Source organism: Saccopteryx leptura, chromosome 1 (assembly GCF_036850995.1).
Source record: "Saccopteryx leptura isolate mSacLep1 chromosome 1, mSacLep1_pri_phased_curated, whole genome shotgun sequence".
NCBI classification, from domain to species: domain Eukaryota; kingdom Metazoa; phylum Chordata; class Mammalia; order Chiroptera; family Emballonuridae; genus Saccopteryx; species Saccopteryx leptura.
This window is the reverse complement of record NC_089503.1, coordinates 376,902,545-376,925,155: the sequence shown is the minus strand read 5'-3', so window position 1 is coordinate 376,925,155 and position 22,611 is coordinate 376,902,545. Positions and strand designations below refer to the sequence as shown.

At 56.8% G+C, this 22,611-nt stretch overlaps 1 protein-coding gene across 1 annotated transcript in view; it reads left to right on the top strand.

The window, feature by feature from the left end:
- Positions 1–856: 856 nt before the first annotated feature.
- The window catches only part of TTBK1 (tau tubulin kinase 1), a 41,973-nt gene continuing 20,218 nt past the window's right edge, over positions 857–22,611 (top strand). The window contains exons 1-13 of the mRNA XM_066359367.1: positions 857–935; positions 4,021–4,182; positions 9,576–9,723; positions 10,035–10,108; positions 10,279–10,419; positions 11,384–11,488; positions 11,896–11,961; positions 12,421–12,513; positions 12,597–12,722; positions 14,043–14,197; positions 15,580–15,811; positions 16,032–16,210; positions 19,102–19,663. Of these exons, the coding sequence (XP_066215464.1) occupies positions 4,075–4,182; positions 9,576–9,723; positions 10,035–10,108; positions 10,279–10,419; positions 11,384–11,488; positions 11,896–11,961; positions 12,421–12,513; positions 12,597–12,722; positions 14,043–14,197; positions 15,580–15,811; positions 16,032–16,210; positions 19,102–19,663 (1,989 nt within the window). The 5' untranslated portion in view covers positions 857–935; positions 4,021–4,074. The remainder of the gene's footprint in view (positions 936–4,020; positions 4,183–9,575; positions 9,724–10,034; positions 10,109–10,278; positions 10,420–11,383; positions 11,489–11,895; positions 11,962–12,420; positions 12,514–12,596; positions 12,723–14,042; positions 14,198–15,579; positions 15,812–16,031; positions 16,211–19,101; positions 19,664–22,611) is intronic.

Here is a 22,611-nt window from a genome sequence, read left to right as displayed (position 1 = left end):
GAAAGGCCCGAGAGAGACAAAGTGCAAATGTTCAGCGAATGTTGAGTAATCCAACCTGTCAGAGGGTAGTTAAAGCCTCTGTGAGCCCATGTTGGGAGGAATTTTTAATGACGCAGTAAAGAGTGTGCATCTTATTTGGTAAGCAGTGATTGTCAATGGCACAGTTTGTCAACAGATGGGAGAAAGGACCGAAGAAAGAAAAACACAGGTAGAGCCAGGAGGTAAGGTGTATATGTGTTGAGGTGAGAGTTATAGGTGAGGAATGGTGTTAGAAGAAATGGGAGTGGGAATGTATGGCAGGTGAGGGGAAATGAATTTAGAGGAAAATAATATGACTATATGGAGGCTGGAGTGGGGGAATCAGTCAAGGCTGATAAGGACAGGCGAGGAGTAATAAGAACATACTGGGAGTGGAGAAGATAGAGTGATGGAGATAGGTGAGGTTTATGGGGGACAGGTAAAGAGTGATGGGGCTCTGTTGGGGAATGGGGATCGAGAGAATGATTGAGACCAGTTTAGAAATCCTAAACGTTAGAGAGGACCACGCGCGCGCGAGCGAGTATTTGAGCTGCAGGAGTGGAGAGAGGGGCAGAGTAGAATGTGATGTCAGAGAAAGGGCGGTGATGTAAGAGCCGGGGCGGTGGGGCGGTGATGTCAGGGCTGGTGCTGATGCTGGCGGCGCAGTGCATTGTGGGCAGCTCCCCGCTCTGCTGCGGCCGCCGCCTTCGCCGAGGAGGATCGGGGCCGGGCCGGGCCGGGATGGTCCCGGTCGGGAGGCCGCCGCCGCCGCCGCCGCGGGAGGGAGCGGGCCGCCCCGCGCCGCACTGAGCCGCCCCCGCCCCCGCCCCGCCCGGGCCCCGGGGGATGCGCCGCCCCGAGCCGCTGCCTCCGCCGCCGCCGCCGCCGCAGCCTCAGCCGCAGCGGGCACAGAGCAGGTGAGGCGGGGCGGGGCCGGGCGGGGGCCGGGCGGGGGCTCCTCTTCGGTCTCGTCGGGCCTCGGGCCGGGCTCACCTCCCCGCGCAGCCTTCGCCAGCGCCCCCTCCCTGCTGCCGTCTCCGCCCGAGCCGGGACGCTGGCCTACACTGCCTGGGCCGCATCGGAGGCCTGGACCAGCTCCCTGCCCCCAGCACACATACCCACCCTTTCCTGCCTGCCCTCCAGGGGTTTTGCTCCTCACTTCTCACCTCTGTCCCTGTCACTCCTGACAAGTCGTTTCCAGCTGTCTCCATAATCTCCCTCCCTTGTCCTCAGCCCCTCCATTGCTTCCACTAGCTGTTTGACCAACTTCCTCACCCCTTCAACTGTGCCTGGAAACTCCTGCCCTGGTCCTGTGGCTTCCTCACTGGCCATCATGATCTCTCATCTGACCCAACACCCTCTGCCGATCCTGTCACCCCTGGTCCCTTTCATTCCCCTCTGCCCCCTCCCACACATCTTTTCACACTTTTCCATTACCCGTGGCTGGTCTCCTTTACCTCTCCTTACCTGGGCTCCCAGATTCCCACACATAGTGACTCGCACTTTGCATAGGTACACACCAGTACCTGCCTTCACATACCATGAGGAGCTACCAACCACTTAGCGCTCTCTCTCATCGTTAGGCCCACACTCTCAGACATATGTTCATAAAAACCTCCTCCACAGCCTCTCTCCCTACACACCCAGCCTCCACACACCCAGCGGGCCCTGAGGGGGCAGTAAAGGGACAGCCAGATTACTTGTGTTCCCGTCATCCAACCCGAGTCTTGAGTTGAGTGTGGTCCTCTGAGGCAGAGAGTTGGGAAGGATGGTGAATAGGGAGAGGCAGGGACCCTCATTTATCCTCCTGCCTCCACTCTTCCTTTCCCCACCTCACCTGTTCCTCCTAGGCTTGCCCATCTATGAAATGGGAGCCGGACCTAAATTTTTCTCATATAGAATCCACCGTCACAGGGCTGGAAGGCCCACCAGAGGTCACCCTGTTCAACTCCTCAAGCCTCCCTCTCTGCTCGTTCAATGGCTTCTTTTATCTTGTCCTAACCTGTCTCCTCCATGTGTATTCCAGAATCTCGTCATCCCTACCTCTCCCTTCACCCTACCAATGCCCTCACAGCCCTGCAAACTCCTGCCCTGTATGCCACTTGGCAAAAGGCGGGCAGAGGCTTATTTGATATCCCCACAGCTCTGATACTCTGAAGTCGTGTGGATAGGAGGGAACAGTTAGCCGAGTCATTTGAAGCAAGTCAGAAAAAGAGTGACAGTGCCCTTCCCCATGAATATCCCTTTTCCACATGTCCCTCATGGCACACCACGACCTGTTGAAGGTTGTTTGCATGCATTCACCATTCCATGCTATTCACCATTCCTGTATCAGGATGGCCAGACACAGGAGCGCTGGGGAATTATTCCAGACCAAGGAGAGACAGGTTTACGGAGTTCCCATCCCATCCATAGATATCTTAGACACTTCCTCTTCTTTACGCCACCCCTACCCCCCCACAATCCTAGCTTGAGTGACTTCCTTCCATCTGTGACTCTCCAGGGTCATTGTGAGGGCAGGGCAGTGTGCTTATTTAAAAAAAAAGGGAAAGAAAAGAAGGAAAGATCTTGGTTCCATTCCTGTACTGGGTTGGCAGAGATTTCAAAAAGTTATCTCTTCTGATCCTGTGCCTGAACATACATATCACACACTGAGACACAAAAACACACATAAGCACACAGAGACACAGATGTACAGACATAGCCATAAACACACACACACACACGCACACAGATACAGAGAGACACTCTAGTGGGGTTACTAAAGGTGAAAGGGGGCCGAATATATGGTGATGGAAGATGGTTTGACTTTGGATTATGGGCACACAATGCAATATACAGATAATGTATCATAGAATTGTACACTTGAAACCTATATGATCTTATTAACTAATGCCACCCCAATATGTTTATTAAACAAAAGACACACAAAGACATATATAGACACTCACATAGAAGGATATATATACAAACACACATGTGCATTTCTCTGGGTGACACTGGCTGGCTCCCAACCCTCACAGTTGGGACACTCTCCCTGCTATCCAGCTTCTACCTATCCTAACGCAAGCAGAGCTGTGTTCTTTCTTGTTGGTTTCTGAGCAGACCCAGGAAGGTGTGGTCAGAGGCTCTCTCACTCCATGCCACCCCAGACCTGCTGCTCCCTGTCACTCCTCATTAGGCCTCTTCCGCTCCCCATCAGTCCCCAATTCCTCCCCATTTGACCTGCTTCTCTCCTTCTGAGTGACCACTTTAGCTACTGTCCCCCTAATATCCGTGTCTTGAGTCCACTGCCTTATGTTCACATCATCATTCTCACCCTTGCTTGTCAAGCCCAGGGCTGTGGCAGTGGTTTGGGCTTCCCATGAGAATGGTGTGTGCCTCTCAGCCACTGAATCCTCACTCAGTACCATCCTTGAGGGGCTGTCGGGTATCTCCTCATTCTCTGAGTATCACATCTCCCACGGTTGGCTGGTAGGTCTCTGTCACTCTGGGGTGTGTCTCCAGGGGTCACCCCTTTGTCAGCAGTTCTCCCCTTTCAGTAAGCCTCAGATGCACAGCTCCCTGGCACTTTGTGGCACAAGGAAGGTGTGGGTGCGAGGGACCACAGATCGAGTTACTTGGACTGGTCTTTCCTGGCTTAGGCCTCCCCAGTATAAGCATGGGTTCCAGTTGGTGTGCTCCTTGGGTAGTAAGTCTCCCCCACATTAGCTAGCATATGTCTCTATGGGAAAAGCTTTCTCCACAGCCTGCTTGCTCATCATTTTCCTCCAATTTTTTCATCAGTGTGTGTTGCTAGTTTTCACATCTCCAGTTTGTAGTTTGAATCTCCCTTCCTGTGGAGAGTACTGTCTTCTCCTTTGACCTCCCCCAGGGCGCTTACGGACCTTCCCCCAGTAAGCCCTGAAGCATCTGTCCAGTGGGACCGGGAAGGATGCCTGCTAGAATAGAGGTCCTTGGTTTGTGGCTCAACGCACTCACAGCCCCTTTCCACTCCCCCAGGTAGATGGCCCCCCCAGGGCAGGCCCTGCGGACACCCCTCCCTCCGGCTGGCGGATGCAGTGCCTAGCAGCTGCTCTTAAGGACGAAACCAACATGAGTGGGGGAGGGGAGCAGGCCGACATCCTGCCGGCCAACTACGTGGTCAAGGATCGCTGGAAGGTGGTGAGTGAGTGACCCGGCGGTGCAGAGAAAGGGGCCGGAGGGGAGGGGCGGGGTAGGGGATCTGGAAACCTGTGAAAACAGGTGCCTTAAGCGCACTTACCCTAAGAGGGAGGTGCCCCTCAGCTCATTTGCATACTGTTTGCAGGTCATTATTTTTGCCTACACTTTTGGACAATCGCTTTCTCCGAGTGCCCTCTCTCCAGCCCCGCCCTCTCTCTCATCCCTTTCCCGGCGAGGTCACGTTGGTCGGTCCCAGCCTGGAACAACTCCTGGTTGGATGTCGGAGCAGGAGCTGCAGAGCTCAGTTGGGGGAGGATCGAGGATGGGGGGAGGGAGCTCTTTCTTTGCCGGACCTTGGAGAAGGGCAGGGAGTGAGCATGTGTCCCTCCGCTTCCGCAGAGGAAGGAAAGACTTAGATTCAGGGAAGGAGGCTCTGCAGGCTGCTCCCACTGCATCCGCACTCCATCTTCTCCATCCACCCTCCTCCTTCACTAGTTCCTGCGGCAGGTGCAACACGCCGAGACTCCATCTCCCAGCGTGCCTTGCTCCTCTAGCCCAGGACTTTAGGCTGCTCGGCCTGCTGGGAATTATAGTCCGAGCCTTCTGGAGGGTTTGGGTTTGGGTGGGAGGAGGACGCTTGAGGATTGGGGGAAAGGCAGTGTCTGGGAATCAGGACCTACTGTAAATCAGTCCCTGTCCTGTCCCCCTTTTAGTCGCATAAGAGCTTTCTGCGTGCCTCTTACCATTGTGGGGGCAGGCTAATGTGGGTGGATTGTGGGGTGATGGTGTGTGAGCTGTGGGTCTGCACCTGGGTGGGGAGCCAGGAGGAAGAGAAGGGGAACAGCATTGATCAGGTCTATACTGAGCCTGTGTGTGTGTGTGTGTGTGTGTGTGTGTGTGTGTGTGTGTGTGTTGGGGGAAGAGGTTCAGCCTACCAGGGATTGGGTTTGAGAGGAGAGTGGGGACTGGATGCAGGTCGGTCTCCATGGCAACAGCCACCCTGTTGGACAGGTCCCTTCAAGGTCCAGGGATTGGGGCAAAGGTGGCAGCTTTGTCAGAGATGTCTTGCGAAGGGTGGGGGCAGCGGAGGAGCTGAAGAACTGAGGGTAGGGCTGTCTGTGTCCCTGAGGGGGACTTTCTGAGAAGGAGAGTAACAAGACAGACTAGGGGAGGAGGAACCAGGAAGGACAGTAATCAAAGGAATGAAGGTCGGGCAAAGTGAGGAGTGCTACCAGAGCTTCTTGTGCTGGTAGATTGGAGGAAGAAGGATATTTGTACTGAAGAGGCGAGAAGAAGATGGTGATCATGAGCTTAGATTAGAATCCCATGGTGCTTTTTGAAGGAGGAAGTAGGGGATGAGTGGGAAGAGAAATGACATGAGGGAGTGAGGAAAGGGGGCATGCGCACAGTCTTTGCCAGCTTACCTCGCTGCTCACGTCCTCCCTGGCCCTTGGAGCGCTAGAGATGGTGGGGTGCCAGGTGCCTCCCCTCAGCCATCTTCCCGTGAGGGATGGGACAGAGGCACGAGGCGAAGCTCAGGACCAAAAACAAGTTGCCCAGAGGTGGGCTGTAGCCAGGAGAAAATGAGGGTCAGTGGCACTAGGTGGGTATTTAAAAATAATAACATTTTCTTCTTGATGCAAGCTTCTCAGAATCAGAATAGCAAACAATAATAGTAATAATAATTGTAACAGAACTTAGCATTTGTTTGTTTTGAGCATTTACTATTGCCAGATGCTGTAGAAAAAATGTAGATACTGTTAGCCTCATTTCACAGGTGTAGAAACAGAGGCACAGAGATTAGTTAACTTGCCAAGTTACGGTAACTGGTAGGTAGACCCAGGTCTGCCTGGCTGACTTCCCGAGAATCAGCCCATCCAAGAATCAGAACCATAGATAGAGCTGGTGGAGTCTTTGTGACCAATTCTAGTCCAACTCTCCTTTTACAGAGGAGGAGGAAAAGTGGATCCTCAGTAAGTTTAAGAAACCCTGGGTTAGCCAGAGCTGGGCCAAGAAGCCAGGCTTCCTTTTTCCTCTGTGAATGCTGGTTCTATTATGTTGCATTTCTCCTCCACTTCAGGGAGGTCCTTCGGCAGGGCAGGGATCAGAGTCTGGTGAGGCAGTTTGAGAGAACATTCCTGTTACTACTGGGTTTTATGACTACATTTGGATAAAGAGGAATAAATAATGTTATATATTAAAATTTTCTTTTTGACCTAAAAGTTCATTTTTTTCTCCTTTTGATTTTATTTATTACTTTTAATTTAAAAATTGTTTATTGACTTTAGAGAGAGGAAGGCTTAGAGAAAGAGAGAGAGAAAGAGAAACACTGATCTGCAGGTGCCTGACTGGGAATCAAACCCACAACCTTGTGACTTAGGGTGATGCTCTAACCCACCGAGCTATGCAGCTAGGGCTTCTCCTCTTTTTTTGTGTGACAGGGACTGAGAGAGACAGAGAGAGGGACAGATAGGGACAGACAGGAAGGGAGAAGATGAGAAGCATCAACTCTTCGTTGTGGCACCTTAGTTGTTCATTGACTGCTTTCTCATATGTGCCGTGACCTGGGGGCTATAGCAGACCGAGTGACCCCTTGCTCGAACCAATGACCTTGGGCTCAAGCTGGTGAGCTTTGCTCAAACCAGATGAACCCACGCTCAAGCTGGTGACCTCGGGATTTCGAACCTGGGTCCTCCGAGTCCTAGTCCGATGGTCTGTTCACTGCGCCACTGCCTGGTCAGAGTAGTGCTTTTCCTTTTGATTAAAAAAAATGCAAACATTTTCATTGCCTCCTAAAAATATTATGGGCCTAGTCACTTTGCTTGCTGTGGCCCATGGATGAGGGCCTGGGGAGGAGGGGTATTGGGTGAGTGGGTGGGGCAGATGCCAGGCTCCCCACCCTAGGGAGTTCTGTAAAGGATGGATGAGGGTAGCAAAGGGCCTAAAGAAGGAAAAACAGGCTCTGTTTGGAAATGAAGGTGGTAGAGAAATACCCTTGGGCACCCTGGGAAATTGGGGAGTAGGTGTTGGAAATGTCTTGATTTCCCTGACCCCTCCTTACCATCTCTAGCAAGGATTTTGGAGCCTAGTAGATCTTAGCTTGAATCTCAGCTCTGACACTTTTTAATTCCAGTGCGATCAACTGTTCCTGTGACATCTTGTTCAGAGTGTGGGTTTCGTATCAGATTTCCTGGTTTTAAATGACACTCAGCTTTGTTATTTACTGGCTGAGTGTGTTCTGGGGCCAGGTACTTTGATCTCTGTGCCTTAGTTTTACTTCTGTGCAAAATGGCGACTCCTGTGACTTTCCTCACCTGTGTTGTTGGGTGCCTTTGCAGATAAGATGTCTGTGAGCCAGGAGCACAGATCCTCTGAGATGCGGTGATTTTTCTCCTCCCCCTGCCCTTTCCTCCATGTGCACACACAGCAAACCACAAAGGAATCCGGAACATACTAAAATCTCCCCGAGTTTAAGGTTCCCTAGAGGAAGACAGGCCCTTGCTTCCCCTGTCTGTGTCTGTCCCCTCCTGGTTCTGAAATTCTTCTAGAAGTCTGACCTTCAACTTTTGTCTCAAGGAGAGAGGGACTCTGGTTTCTCACTGCTCTGCCTCTCCTCTCTTTCTGCGTCTCCCTCCTGGGCACCAGAGTGAGCAAGAGCCCATCCAGCCTTCCACTGCTCTTCTAAGTCTTCCTTTCTAGAGTGGTTTCAGTTGTCACCTGCTGGGTAGTCCCAGGGCTGAGCCCTGCCCCCTTCCTCCCTTCCTTCCCATATTTCAACCACCATTAAATGTTTCCTGGGTATCTAAGTCCTGATAACTGCTAAGGGGAGGGCTCTGAGACTCAGGTGGTTCAGGACAGGTACAGGGTGGCAGATCATAGCCACCTCCATTCACTCATTAGCAAGTCCAGCTGTGGCTGACCAGTTACAAGTCAATAAGATTGCAAGCGAGGCCCTGGCCGGTTGGCTCAGCGGTAGAGCGTCGGCCTAGCGTGCGGAGGACCCGGGTTCGATTCCCGGCCAGGGCACATAGGAGAAGTGCCCATTTGCTTCTCCACCCCTCCGCCGCGCTTTCCTCTCTGTCTCTCTCTTCCCCTCCCGCAGCCGAGGCTCCATTGGAGCAAAGATGGCCCGGGCGCTGGGGATGGCTCTGTGGCCTCTGCCCCAGGCGCTAGAGTGGCTCTGGTCGCAACATGGCGACGCCCAGGATGGGCAGAGCATCGCCCCCTGGTGGGCAGAGCGTCGCCCCCTGGTGGGCGTGCCGGGTGGATCCCGGTCGGGCGCATGCAGGAGTCTGTCTGACTGTCTCTCCCTGTTTCCAGCTTCAGAAAAATGAAAAAAAAAAAAAAAAAAAGATTGCAAGCGAGGGCTCCGGAGGGCAGGCCACCCATGAGGGGCAGGCTTCCTGAAAAGGCAAAGAGTGACTGTACATCTTTCTGAACCCAAAGGAATTACAACTTAGAACTCAACACCTTCTCCAGTGTCCCTCATCATTGCCAGCAGCGCCTTCACTCTCCAAGAACCCTGGGCCTCGGACTTGACATGACTTTCACTCCTCCCATAACTGGGCTTCGCTCTTCTCCCCTTGCTGATTCCTCCTCCATCACCATGCTCTCTGTCCTTTCTCACTACCTGCCCTGGGATGTGGAGGAGGAAGGCCTGGAGGATTAGATCTCCACGGCACTGCCCCCGGCCATAAGCAGATTCTCTCCAAACCTCCATGCCCACATGCTCCTGCGTGTCCCTTGCCCTGAAGAGGAGGCTCACCTTGGTCTTGGGCACCTGAGCAGGGGCCTAGGGAGCGATGTGAGCTTCAGTAGCAGGCATGGGCAGTGAGCACCCTTGCCTGAGTCTCCTCCATCAAACACCCCTCCCCAATACTCTGGCGACAGCTTTTGGGATTATGCCAACCTCTTCCTGGGAGATTCACTCTAAATCTGGGAGGTTCTGGAAATTGGTTTTCTCTCTGGAGGTGGCTCAGTCTCTGCAGTGGATTGGGGAGAGCGTAAGACTTACTGTCCTAGAGAAGAAAAGATTCACGACAGTCCATTATCTCTTCAGAATCCCACATAAAGTTGTCTCCATGTCTATATGATGTCACATGTCTCAGACCCTGTCCTGCTGCCCACTCTGACATCTGGCCGTGTGTGTGTGTGTGTGTGTGTGTGGGGGGGTTGTCCACCCATGAGCTGAGCTGTCTGTCTCAGGCACTAGGAAAGGAGGCGGGGCCCTGGTGGGTGGGGCAAGGAAGGGAGGCATGGGGTCCGCCCCTTCAAGGATGGCCCCTGCGCCTATCAGTGAAGGCTACGACCCAGCAATGGGCGGGATGAGGAGCTGCTCAGTCTGATTCTTGTGTCCCCCATTTCCCCCACCCCCATCCCACCTGTCTCTGCAGCTAAAAAAGATTGGGGGCGGGGGCTTTGGTGAGATCTACGAGGCCATGGACTTGCTGACCCGGGAGAATGTGGCCCTCAAGGTGGAGTCAGCTCAGCAGCCCAAGCAGGTCCTCAAGATGGAGGTGGCTGTGCTCAAAAAGCTGCAAGGTGTGGACCTAGGATCAGAGGGGGTGAAGGTGATGGAGCCAGGGCCTGGGAGAAGTGATGGGACAGGAAGCTGGGGAGGAGGTGGAGTGTGGTGGAGGGAAGGAGCCAAGAGGGGTGGTGATGGACAAGGTGCGAAGGGACCAGAGTCTAAGAATGAGGATGAGCCCAAGGGCGGGGGTGGTGATACAAAGCGGTCAAGGGGTCGGGGATGGCGGGGGACCAGGAATCCAGAGGCTACGAGGAGCCCACCTCAGGGTTGGAAGTGAGGGAGAAGGAGGAGGAGTTGGACGACCCCTGTCTGTGCCCCTCAGGGAAAGACCACGTGTGCCGCTTTATTGGCTGTGGGCGGAACGAGAAGTTTAACTACGTGGTGATGCAGCTCCAGGTGAGTCTGTGGTCCGTCCTCCCCCCAGTCTCACCCTGAACGTGGGCTGCAGCCCCTGCGGTGGGGAGCTGAGAAGGGAGACTGTGGCCCCCGGTGGCGTGGGTGAGGCTGGGCAGAGTGTCACAGTGGCGGTGGCGGGGATGGCCGCTTACCCTCACCTCCACCCGCAGGGCCGGAACCTGGCTGACCTGCGCCGCAGCCAGCCGCGGGGAACCTTCACGCTGAGCACCACGCTGCGGCTGGGCAAGCAGATCCTGGAGTCCATTGAAGCCATCCACTCCGTGGGCTTCCTGCATCGCGACATCAAGCCGGTGAGGGCTGCCCCACTGCACCCCCCAGCACCCCCCCACACACACACAGCTCCTCTCCCGCTCTAGGTCCCCTGTTACTTCTCCAGAACAGCTTCTTCTCCCTCCCAAGCCCCATCTCCCCCTCTCACCCGCCTTGCAGGAGCACAGAGCCCTGTCCACCCTGGGCCACGCCCACGCCCTCTCCTGTACTTCTCTTTCTCTCCCTCACCCCTGACCTGAATAGTTCTTGAACCTAGACAGGTGAACGGGTTGGGGAAGGATGGCGCATAGAGGAAAAGGGACCAGGGACTGGGGCTTCCTAGAAACTCTGTGTAGCTATTTTTGTGACATCTTGAATTTTGGTGCTGGACAAAACTGCCAATCTTAAGGGGTGAAAACTGGGGCCCAGAAAGGTTGGTTGAATGGCCCACAGTTGCACAGCAAGAACAATGTAGGTGTCCTGTTGCCTTAGTTAGACTAAGACTTACTGCCCTGCTAGGAAGTCCCAAGGATTTAGAGCAGCGGTTCTCAACCTGTGGGTCGCGACCCCGGCGGGGGTCGAACGACCAAAACACAGGGGTCGCCTAAAGCCATCAGAAATACATATTTTATTTAAAAATGTATTGTATAATAAATATGTATTTTCCGATAGCTTTAGGCGACCCCTGTGTTTAGGTCGTTCGACCCCCACCGGGGTCGGGACCCACAGGTTGAGAACCGCTGATTTAGAGCCAGACAGAACTAGTTTCGACTGTCAGCTGGGCCATTGGTTGATTTGTGATCTCGGAGTAGCCCCCTAAGCCTTTGACCTTCAGTTTCCTCATCTCTAAAATGAGGACAATCCCACTTGCCCCTTGGATGAGGTGCTCTGACCACCTGCACATGCTCACGTTTCAGTCTTATGTGAGCGCGTGTGGGCTGAGGGTCCTCGAGGTGAGCCGGGAAGGGGTGGAGCCCACGGCTCACAGCTGCTGTCTCCCTGCAGTCAAACTTTGCCATGGGCAGGTTGCCATCCACCTACAGGAAGTGCTACATGCTGGACTTCGGGCTGGCCCGGCAGTACACCAACACCACGGGGGACGTCCGGCCCGTGAGTACCGCTGTGCACAGGACCCCTGGCCTCCCGGACCCTTCACCAGGTTTTCTGCAGCTGCCCAGACAGGCCCAGCTGTGTTTCGTCTCAGCAGCACCCAACTCTGTGTCTGCACCTGGCCCGTCCCTGTCTCCCTGAGCCTAGGCCCTGGATGGAGGCCACACCCACACTGTCATCTGTCTGTCCACTCTAGTCAGGGACAGCCACAGGGACAGGAGGCGGGTTTAGGACTAGGATTGGTGTCAGGTTTGTTCCCGACCAGGCCAACGTGGCGGGGGTGGGAGGTGCTATGGGAAGCCGGTCAGAGTAAGAGTAGGCGGAGGTCAGCTTGGTAAGCAGGGTTGAGATGTGGCCAAGGTCAGGCGCAGCAGCTGAGGCTCCTGGTGGGGTTCTCTCCTCTGCAGCCTCGGAATGTGGCCGGCTTTCGTGGGACTGTTCGTTATGCCTCGGTCAATGCCCACAAGAACCGGGTGAGTGGCAGCGCCAGGACTGAGGGATGTAAGGGCAGCAAAGGCACAGGTCAAGGGTGGCGTTTGCTGCCGAGGGAGAGGGGAGGGGGGAGAGGGGGCAGCTCTGGAGGTGGGGGAGAAGTATGGGGCAGGGGCTGGGAGCTGTTACTCCAGCGACCCCAATGGGAAGAAGGCTCTGTACTTGACTTCCCCTTCTTCCGTGTTTTCGGGGGCTCCCCTCCTCTCTGTTCTCAACACAAATCTCTGTGGGCTGAGAAATCACACAGAAGTTATGATTGGGATTCTATATATACTGGCAGGTTGGGGAGGGAGCCTGGCTCTAGGGAGAACCAGCTCTGCCCATAGAAGCCTGGGTGCCAGGCCCCCTTGAATGATGTACCTCAGTGAAGGGTCAGCCCCCTGTTCCCAGGGAAGGAAGGACCTGAGAGCTGTGGGTGACCTCTACACCCCCACCCCCAGGAGATGGGCCGCCACGATGACCTGTGGTCCCTCTTCTACATGTTGGTGGAGTTTGCAGTGGGCCAGCTGCCCTGGAGGAAGATCAAGGACAAGGTGAGCCCTGCGCAGCGGGGTCTGAGGCGGTGAGGGAGGCTGGGGCAGCCAGGGCTCCATCGCGCTGTGTGTCTTGCCTCCAGGAGCAGGTAGGGATGATCAAGGAGAAGTACGAGCACCGGATGCTGCTGAAGCACATGCCCTCTGAGTTCCACCTTTTCCTGGACCACATTGCTAGCCTCGACTACTTCACCAAGCCTGATTACCAGGTGGGAGCCAGCCACCAGCCTGCGTCCCCGGATACCGCTGTGTGGGCGAACATCTCCAGCAGCACCTCCTGCGGGGCCCTGCGCCCCTGCCCTGACCATCTTCTCCTCCTGGTCTTCCAGATGCATGAAACTGTTTTGTGCTCTTATAAATAGTAGGCACAGCTAAGATTTATCGAGAGTTTGCCCTGTTTTCAGTGCTTTTCATGCTTTAATTCATCTAAGTTTCAAAACAAGCCTTTAGTGATTATTGGGTGCTCCTTATGTTATTATTTTAGCACTTAATTAATTAAGTCAAGTGCCTGCAAGTGCTTTACACCAAAACTCTGCAGGAGTCCAAGTGGGATGATCATCCCGTGTCCTACACAAGGAAACTGAGGCTGGTAGACTAGAGCAGGGCTGCTGGGCTCAGGCACATCTTCTGACTCTGAGGCACCATCCCCGCAGCCCTGTGGGAGCCACTGACCCTGACCCGAGAGTGGGGAAATGTCAGTAGTGTTCTGCCCACCCACGACCTGCTGTGAGCCCGGTGGGGAGTACCATGTTGGGCACACAGTGGGTACTCAATGGAGTGGGCCCTGCCAGCAGAGACAACCTACCCTGCGTTCTGGAGAGAGCGAAGTCAGGTTGGAATGGTCTGGGAGCTTCAGAGGGTCTACCACTGCCCCCCACCTCCTGAACACAGAGCCCTGGTTGCAGGCCCAGGAGCCTTCCTTGGGCAGTAGGAGGCCACGCCTCCTTATTCTTAGGTCAGTCTTGTGGGGTCCCCTAGACCAAACAGCTGAGAACACACCCTGTGCTGGGCCCTGTGCCGGCTGCTAGAGATACAGAGTTGGCACGTAGGTGTGTGAACAGTTTGAGCTCATGCACTGGGCCCAAGCAAGGGAGCTGTGTGGTGGGGAAATCAGGGAAAGCTTCAGAGAGGACGAGTGGGAGAGGCATTGCAGGCGGAGCAAGCTGCCTGTGCACACCCGCGACCCCCGGTGGTGGGTTTGGGGAACTACCAGTACTTTCAGCTGCTGTTGCTTCTGTTGAGATGATGGAAATGGCAAAGGAGTCTGAGGACATTTCAGGGGACAGATCTCAGGGGGCTTATGTCCAGCCAGCGGAGCTTAAACCGAGATGATAATTTGCATGCTTATTTGCATATTGTGTGCATGTTTTCATTTAAAATCAATATACCCTTCTCCTTCCATTGCCTCCTCTTGGTCCACCCCTGTCCTGGAAGGCCCTCTCTTCCCCCTGCAACCCCAGCAACGGTCCCCTCCTCCTGGCTAGCCATGGGGTCACCTCTCTGTCCTCCCACCGCCCCCGTCCCTGCAGTTGATCATGTCAGTGTTTGAGAACAGCATGAAGGAACGGGGCATCGCCGAGAACGAGGCCTTTGACTGGGAGAAGGCGGGCACCGATGCCCTCCTGTCCACGAGCACTTCTACCCCGCCCCAGCAGAACACCCGGCAGACGGCAGCCATGTTTGGGTGAGTCTCCGGAGGGGCGATGGCTGGGGTGGGGGACCATAGGACCTCTGCCTGGACCTGTCACCCGAGAAGCCAGCTCTTGTCCTTTTCCTACCTGGCTGTCTCTCCTCATCTTGGTGCTGAACAGTGAGGTTCTTAAACCCTAGGAAGTTCTGCCACATCTGCACCCTCAGCATGGGCACAGAGTGGGGTCCTCACTTGGAGCTGTTGACCTCAGTGGGCATCAGGAAGCCCTGAGTGAAGTTGCCTGAGCCCCACAGTTGACTTCCTGCTCACGTGCACTCATTTAGCGAGCAAGTCTTGAGCGCCGCCATTAGACTCTGTGGAAACAGAAAGAACTTGCAGCTCCTGCCCTCCAAGTACTTTCCCCCCCCCCCCGTTTATTTATTTATTTATTTATTTATTTATTTATTTATTTTCTGAGAGAGAGAGTCAGGAGCATGGAGCTGCTCCTCTGTGTGCCCTGACCAGGGAATTGAACCAGCAGTCTCCGTGCTCAAGGATGCTCCAATCAACCATGCTGTCCGGCCAGGGCTTAATTTTTATTGATTTTTAGTGACAGAGAGAAAAAGGGAGAGAGAGCAGAGCGGGAAGGGAAGCATCTGTTGTTCCTCTTAGTCGTGCATTTCTGGCTGCTTCCCGTGTGTGCCCCGACCAGGATCAAACCCGCAACCTTCTTGTTTCAGGATGACGCTCTTAACCGGCTGAGCCGACTGGCCAGGGCCCAAGTGCTTTCAATTGAATCTAGGGTATTTATAGTTGATGGGTCAGCATTTCAGAACCACGTGACAAGCACAAACACAAAGGTGGCCAGCGTGAGAAGGGGCTGTCAGCCCAAACTCAGGAGCGAAGCAGGGAGAGACGTGGGCAGGGGTTCCAGAGACACACGTGGGAGGAGACTCCACAGGACTTGTCAGCACATCACAGTGCCCCGTTCTGTAGAGACATTGCTCAGGCCACTCCCAAGTGAGTCTTCCCTTTAGACCCACCCCTGGTCTAAGGGAAGCCAACCAGTGAACCACAGTGGAAATCGGCAGGCTCTGGACAGCGGAGGGATCTCTTAAATCAGCGGTTCTCAACCTGTGGGTTGTGACCCTGGTCGGGGTCGCGACCCACAGGTTGAGAACCGCTGTCTTAAATAGAGTTGGGTGGTGCTGTGCCCATCCTGGCAGCCACATCTTCTTACAACCCTTTGCCAACCGGAGGAGGGTCCGATCTCAGAGGTTTTGTGAGCCGGGGTGGTGATGAGTCCAGGGGCGCCCCTACCCCTGCTGGTGACACCCCTGTGCCATGCCCATGGGTGGCAGTGATCCCCAGGGCCTGTGCTGGTAGGAGAGAGCACCCCGCCAGCCTCCCCCATCACCCCCCTCTGGCCTTTCCAGGGTGGTCAACGTGACCCCGGTGCCAGGAGACCTGCTGCGGGAGAACACCGAGGACGTGCTGCAGGGCGAGCACCTGAGCGATCAGGAGAATGCACCCCCAATCCTGCCTGGACGGCCCCCCGAGGGGCTGGGCCCAGGTTCCCACCTTGCCCCCCATCCTGGGGGTCCTGAGGCTGAAGTCTGGGAAGAGACAGATGTCAACCGGAACAAACTCCGGATCAACATCGGCAAAGTAACTGCAACCGGGGAGAAGGTTGTGGGTGGCCTCCCAACCCGTGGGCCCCGTCCCCGACCCTCCCGGGTGCCCTCTCCCCAGCTGCCAGCCTGCTTGTCCTGCCTCCGTGGCTTTGCCCCTCTCCGGATCACCGGCCTCCTTGTGCTTGGCCTCCCTCTGTCTCCTGCGCCCTGAGAAAACCACCTGGCCCACCTCACTAACCTCCCCTCTCCTGCAGACCCCCTGCGTGGTGGAAGAGGAGCAGAACCGAGGTGTGGGGGTCCCCAGCTCCCCAGTGCGTGCCCCCCCAGACTCACCGACAACCCCAGCTCGTTCTCTGCGTTACCGGAGGGTCAACAGCCCTGAGTCAGAGAGGCTGTCCACGGCGGATGGGCGGGTGGAACTCCATGAAAGGAGGTGGGTCTGGGGCCGGGGGCTGGTGGAGGATCCCCTGGTCACCTCCCACCTTCACGTGGCTGGTCTGGGGGAAAGGTCAGACTTGTGGCAGAGGTCGGGGGGCTCTGGGAGTGTTGAGAGGGCTGTACTTGGGCCTTGAGTCAGACTCGGCTCAAGTCAGTGACGGCCTGGAGAGGGTGGGGCACACGAAGGTCCCACCTCAGGCCATGAGGGACGTGGGGGTGACACAGGCCACAGGAACGACAGGCTGGGTCCCCAGGCCCGGGAGGAAGTGACGGGTGTTAGTAAGTAGGCGGGCTTCCAGACCTCTTTCTTTAGAGATTAATTCCAGGGGCTTCAGAGAGCAGACGAGGTCCCCTTCAGCTTTGGAGGAGGGGTTCAGAGAGGGCTCAGCTTGAGGAGGAGAGAGACCAAGTTTGGGGAATCAGGGCTCCCCTGAATGTCAGGGAGGGGACCTAGTTGATGGGAGTGAGTGTTAGTTTAGAGCTCAGAAGAGCCTTGGGGGGCTGATGGCCAACAAGGCCCAGGGCCACATCTGGTGGGTGGGACAACCTCAGGTGGAGAGAGCTGTCCCTGCCCTCCCTCGGCTGTGGGTGGGCCTTCTCTGCGCCAGGAAGGGGCACTCGTCCTCGGGCCGCCCCCGGGGTAGAGGCCCTCCCACACCAAGCAGTGCGGTTCTCCAGGCCCACCGCAGCCGGGCCCCTCCGACTCTGCCCCAACGACATCCCACCTCTGGGATGGGGCACAGCCCTCCTTTGGGGTGTGGAGACACTCAAGACCAGGGGCCCTGTCCCATTCCCTGTGGTGACCTCACGGCAGAGGGTGTGGTGGACCCTGTCTCCAGGGAGCCGGCAGCTCGAACACTCACACTCACACTCACACAGGTCGGTCTACATTTTCATCCATGGTAGCCTGGAAGGTTCTGGTAATGGAGAGAAATGAGGGAGAGCAGTTTGGAAGGGAGATGAGTGGACAGAGAGGTGGGGAACGCCCTGGACCTACGGTCCAAAAGAGCAAATGGGTTTGGCTCCGAGTGAACCCTTGTTTCAGGGGTGGTGGGTGAAGGAGATGGCTGGGGAGAGGTTTTTCTGGAAGGGAGTTCTCAGGATCCCATAGACAGACCCTTGGTGGCCTCCTTTAGGGCTCTCTTTATTTTAAGCTTTATTAACAAATCAATAAAAATACTGTATAGAGTCCGAGTTGACAGGTACCCACTGAGGCCAGGGTGGCAGTATGTTGAGAAAGCCCCACAAGTGGCTTCTGATCCATACCCCTCCCTCTCACAGGCCCGGTGCTGGGGCAGAACGAAAGCCAGCCCCCTGCCCACGGGCTGAGCGTGAGGGCGCGCACAGCCCCCTGCCCACGGGCTGAGCGTGAGGGCGCGCACGGCCCCCCCTCCCCCCCCCCCCGCCCACGGGCTGAGCGTGAGCACGCGCACAGCCCCCTGCCCACGGGCTGAGCGTGAGGGCGCGCACGGCCCCCCCCCCCCGCCCACGGGCTGAGCGTGAGCACGCGCACAGCCCCCTGCCCACGGGCTGAGCGTGAGGGCGCGCACAGCCCCCTGCCCACGGGCTGAGCGTGAGGGCGCGCACGGCCCCCCCCCCTGCCCACGGGCTGAGCGTGAGCACGCGCACAGCCCCCTGCCCACGGGCTGAGCGTGAGGGCGCGCACGCCCCCCCCCCCACGGGCTGAGCGTGAGGGCGCGCACGGCCCCCCCCCCCCGCCCACGGGCTGAGCGTGAGCACACGCACGGCCCCCCGCCCACGGGCTGAGCGTGAGCACGCGCACACCCCAGAGGCACTCAGCCGTCATGGTTCTCAGTGAGGGCTCCCCAGGCATTCGGGAAAAGTCTTCCTTTCGTAGTGGCCTGTCCTCTACACACTGTCATACAATTACAAATACCCTCACGTTGGGGCCAGTCCACTCCTGGTACTGTACTGACAAGCTCTGGAAGTAATGTGAGACTCACCGTAGTTTAAGATCGCAACAGAAGAGATGCCCAAGGCAGCATCAGTGCCTGAGAAGTGAACAGTCAGATGAGCCCAGGCCCTGCCTGGTGGAGCTCACAGCCCCTTGGGGAGGCAGATGCATAAATGCACACGTGCTTGCTCTGTGATGAGAGGGGATGCAGGGAGCACCCCCATGGAGGATGGAAAGGCTCCTTACAGGAGGTGACATCCGAGCTGGGATGGACAGCAAAGGGTGGGAGGACAGGCCTTATAAGGGGAACATCATGTGCAAAGGCACAGAGGTGTGAGTGCATGGGCATTTGGGGAAAGTGGGTGAATCTGAGATGGTTCTGGCTAGGGGATCGGGGAATCTGGGCTTTAGTCTGACAGCCAAGGACCTTGAGCGCCAATCTAAGGAATGTGGCCTTTGTCCTCGTGGCTGGGAGCCACTGGAGTTTGCCGGAGGTGTGGTGAAACCAGCCAGCCAGGCAGGGTTGAGGGTGGTAGGGGAAGGGGCTGGGAAGACCACCTGCAAACTCAAGGGCCAGGTGGGTGCATTCCCTGGGCGCAGCAAGAGGAAGCTCCTGACGGGGTGTGAGCACCAGAGAGGCCAACAGACTTGGCTTTAGGAATATTCCGTTTCCCTGGGGTGGTCTGGAGAGGAGCATTCCTTGAGCACAGGAACCAGATTTTATTTCCTGCCTGTTTATATTCCTGGAATACAGTAAGCATTCAAACACATGTTGAATGAATGAATGAATGAGATCTGTACAGGGGATGAGGGTGCAGAGTGACAACCCAGGAGGTGACAGCCTCTCCCAGGGTGGGACAGGTACCACGATCAGGAGGACCCAGGCGTCATGGGCCGCCCTGCTACCTACGTGGGGTCCTTGGGGGTCCAGAGAGGCCTGGCACTGAGCCCTGGCTGGGATGGCTTTGCAGGTCACGGATGGATCTGCCCGGCTCCCCCTCGCGCCAAGCCTGCTCTTCTCAGCCAGCCCAGATGCTGTCCGTGGACACAGGTCAGGCTGACCGGCAGGCCAGCGGCCGCATGGACGTGTCAGCCTCCGTGGAGCAAGAGGCCCTGAGCAACGCCTTCCGCTCGGTGCCGCTGGCCGAGGAGGAGGACTTCGACAGCAAAGAGTGGGTCATCATCGACAAGGAGACAGAGCTCAAGGACTTCCCCCCGGGGGCTGAGCCCAGCACGTCGGGCACCACGGACGAGGAGCCCGAGGAACTGCGGCCGCTGCCCGAGGAGGGCGAGGAGCGGCGGCGGCCAGGGCCAGAGCTCACCGTTCGGCCCCGGGGCCGCAGCATGCAGACGCTGGCTGAGGAGGACCCACGGCAGACGCCAGCCCAGCCCCCGCCACCCCAGCTGAGCCAGGCCGATGGCCGGTCGGAGACATCGCAGCCCCCCACGCCCGGCAGCCCCTCCCACTCACCCCTGCACTCGGGGCCCCGCCCTCGCCGGAGAGAATCGGATCCCACCGGCCCTCAGAGACAGGTAAGGTTGGGTTTGCACCCCACACCTCACCCCTGGACACCCACAGTTCTGGCATGGGAGCCGGGAGTGCTCCCTGTGTGCTCCGTGGGGGTACCGACCAGCAACCAACTGTTGCACGGTGTGACGAAGGCAGACAGGTTGAAGGATCTGAGTGTGCTTGGGGGGCAGGCGAGGCTTCCCAGAGGAAGTACCCTCCAAGTTCTGAGTTGAATCTTGCATTATGGGCAGTGTCACCCAGGTGACAAAGCAGGAGAAAGGCCTTCCAGGTCAAAGGGGCAGCATGGGCAAAGGCCTGCAGGTGGCAATCAGAAAACACTGTGCTGATTACATGTTGCAGCAGATGAGGCTGCAAGGTAGGTCCTGGGGCCCCATCCTTACAGGGCCTGGGGCTAAGCTATGGGGTTGGGGCTTGATCTGAAAGCTTGGGAAACCACCAAAGTCTTTTCAGCAGGGGTGTGACATAATGACATTGGTACCTTTGAATGACCCCTCTGGCTGCTGTGTGGAAAGCGGATTAGGGGCGCACAGAACTCTGAGCAGGCCACATGGCAGGCGCCAGCAGGAGCGCGCCCTGGTGGCCTGGGCCGGGGTAGGGGCTCTGGACGTGGAGCAAGGTGACCGGAGCTAACAGGTGTTGGAGCTGTGACAGGCTGGTGGGGGGCTCTTGGGTGGTGCTCTGCATCCTGGCTGGTGGAGGTGCCGTCACTGAATGGTTTGAAGGGAACATGAACTCAGGTTGGGACACTGATCTCTGGTACTGTGGGATGTCCATGTGGAAGTTTCAGAGCTCAAGAGAGATTTCAGCTGTAGGTACAGATTTAGAAGTCATGGAAAGCACAGAAATGGGTGCTGTCGCCCCAGAGGATTGGGTAGGGTGGGGAGAGCCAAGGGTAAGGGCAGATCCAGGAAACACTGACCTCCGGCGGGGATGAGAGGAAAGGAGCCCTTGAGAAAGACTGAGTAAAGGGGCCAAAGTGTGGGGGGAGCACGTGGGGAGAGGGGTCCCGGAAGCCAGGGGCGGTGGCTGGGCTGGTGAGGGCAGCAGGGGAGGGCTGGCATGGGAGTTTCTTGTGGGTGGGGCAGGTTCCATGCAGGAGGTGAACCCTGAGAGCCAGGTGGACAGACAGTGATAGGAAGAAACAGAGCCAGGGCAGCAGGACCCAAGACTGGGCACAGGAGTGGGCGCATTGGGGGCCCTGGGATGACCCAGTTAGGCTGCAGTGGCACCTTCTCGTATGGGAGGACTGAGGGACGAGGCTGGAAGGCCGGGGTCAGGGTGCCAGATGGTGGTTGAATTGTGACCGCCCGGCCGAGCATCCGCAGCCTGTCTGACGGTATTTTGGTTCCTTTCTTCTGGCAAGGACAGGGTGTCAGAAGAGACAGGAGGCCACCGGCCTGGCCTGGCTTCTCTGTGTGTGTGGGGGAGGCTGATCTCTGTCAGATCCAGGAGGTAGCACCAACTCTTACCCTGGGTGCTGACCGGGGCCCATGGTCTCCCAGAGGGGCTGGGGAGAGCCCAGGAGGTGACTCGGAGGGCTCGGCAGGGGTCGGCTGCGCTGCGCTCTACTTTATCGTGCCACACTGGAGAAGGCTTCCGGGTGGCTCTGGGAGATGCTCAGGTGCAGGCTTGGGGCCAGTTCTGCTGAGTGCCCAGATTGGGAGGCCCAGCCTGGGGACAGGCAGGTGCCCTGGAGAAGGGCAGCTCCAGGCAGGGCTGTATTCAGGCCTCATCCCTGTGTCTAGAAGACAGGATCTCTGAGTTGAGTTCTTGAGGAATGTGCATCCTGGTTTTATCCTAGATTCTGGAAAACTGGGGGCTCAAAAAGGGTGTACCATGAGCCCTTACCCAGAGAGGTCCGAGCCAGCGTAAACTGGCGGCTCTACTGGGGCAGTGTGCGGGCCGGCATGGCTGTGTTGCTGACCTGCACCCTGTCCCCCCAGGACCAGCCCTGGGGAAGCAGTAGGAGCAAGATCTGTTTGGGGCTCCCCCCACAACCTCTCACTCATTCACTTATTCACTCATTCATTTCACTCCACTCCTACTGAGCATTTGCTCCGCCCCAGGTCCCAGAGTCTTCAGAGACCATATGCACAGTAAGCTGTGCCCACCGGAAGCCCAAAGTTTAGGAAGGAGCCAGACAGTGGCGGCGCGGGGCAGAGAGAAAGCCATAGTTAAAGTCAGGAGGCCTCAGCTCTGGCCCTGGGCTCTGCCAGTCGCTGCTCCCTGGTGGCCGTGTGCCAGCGGGCCTCAGAGGGAGGGCGCTGAGCTGTGGGGGAGATGTTTCTCACCTTCAGATTCCCACCCAGGTGCCGTGGGGGTCTTCTTCAGATTGGGAGACCCTGCCCAGGGGGTGAGGAGAGAGACTTGGGGAGCAGGCACAGGCCTATTGCATAGTCAGTCTTGGGTTCGGTTGCTGCTGTGACATGGGTGGGCACTGTTCGGCCCAGAGAGCGGTGACCTGTGTGTCTGGCTGGGGTGTGAGGCGATGGTAGGCCCGGGTCTCCTACAGAAATGAGGCTGGTTAGCATTGTGCATAATGTGTGTGCATTTCTGTGTCAGCTGAGCTCAGGAGTGTGCATCGGTGTGTGGGTGTGTCTGTATGTGTGCACATCCGTATGTGTGAGGGCGGCAGTGGTCTGCGAGTGTGTAGAGAATGACGGAAGCCTGGACCATCAGTGCTGGCAGGAGAGTAACAATCATAGGAATCATTCTAATGACAGCAGTAGCTGTCACTGTCCTCAGCACATCCACACTTCCACATTTCGCATGTGTATTCCCCACAACAACACTGTGAATGGGCAACTCCAGCTTAAAAGGTCAAGAAATGGAGGCTCAGAGGAGTTAGCTGGGGTCCCCCGCTGGTAAACAGTAGAGCCAGGGGCTTGAATCTGGCAGCTGACTTGAGGGTCGGCTCTGGGCCACTCAGTCTGAGGCCTGTGTGGTCAGG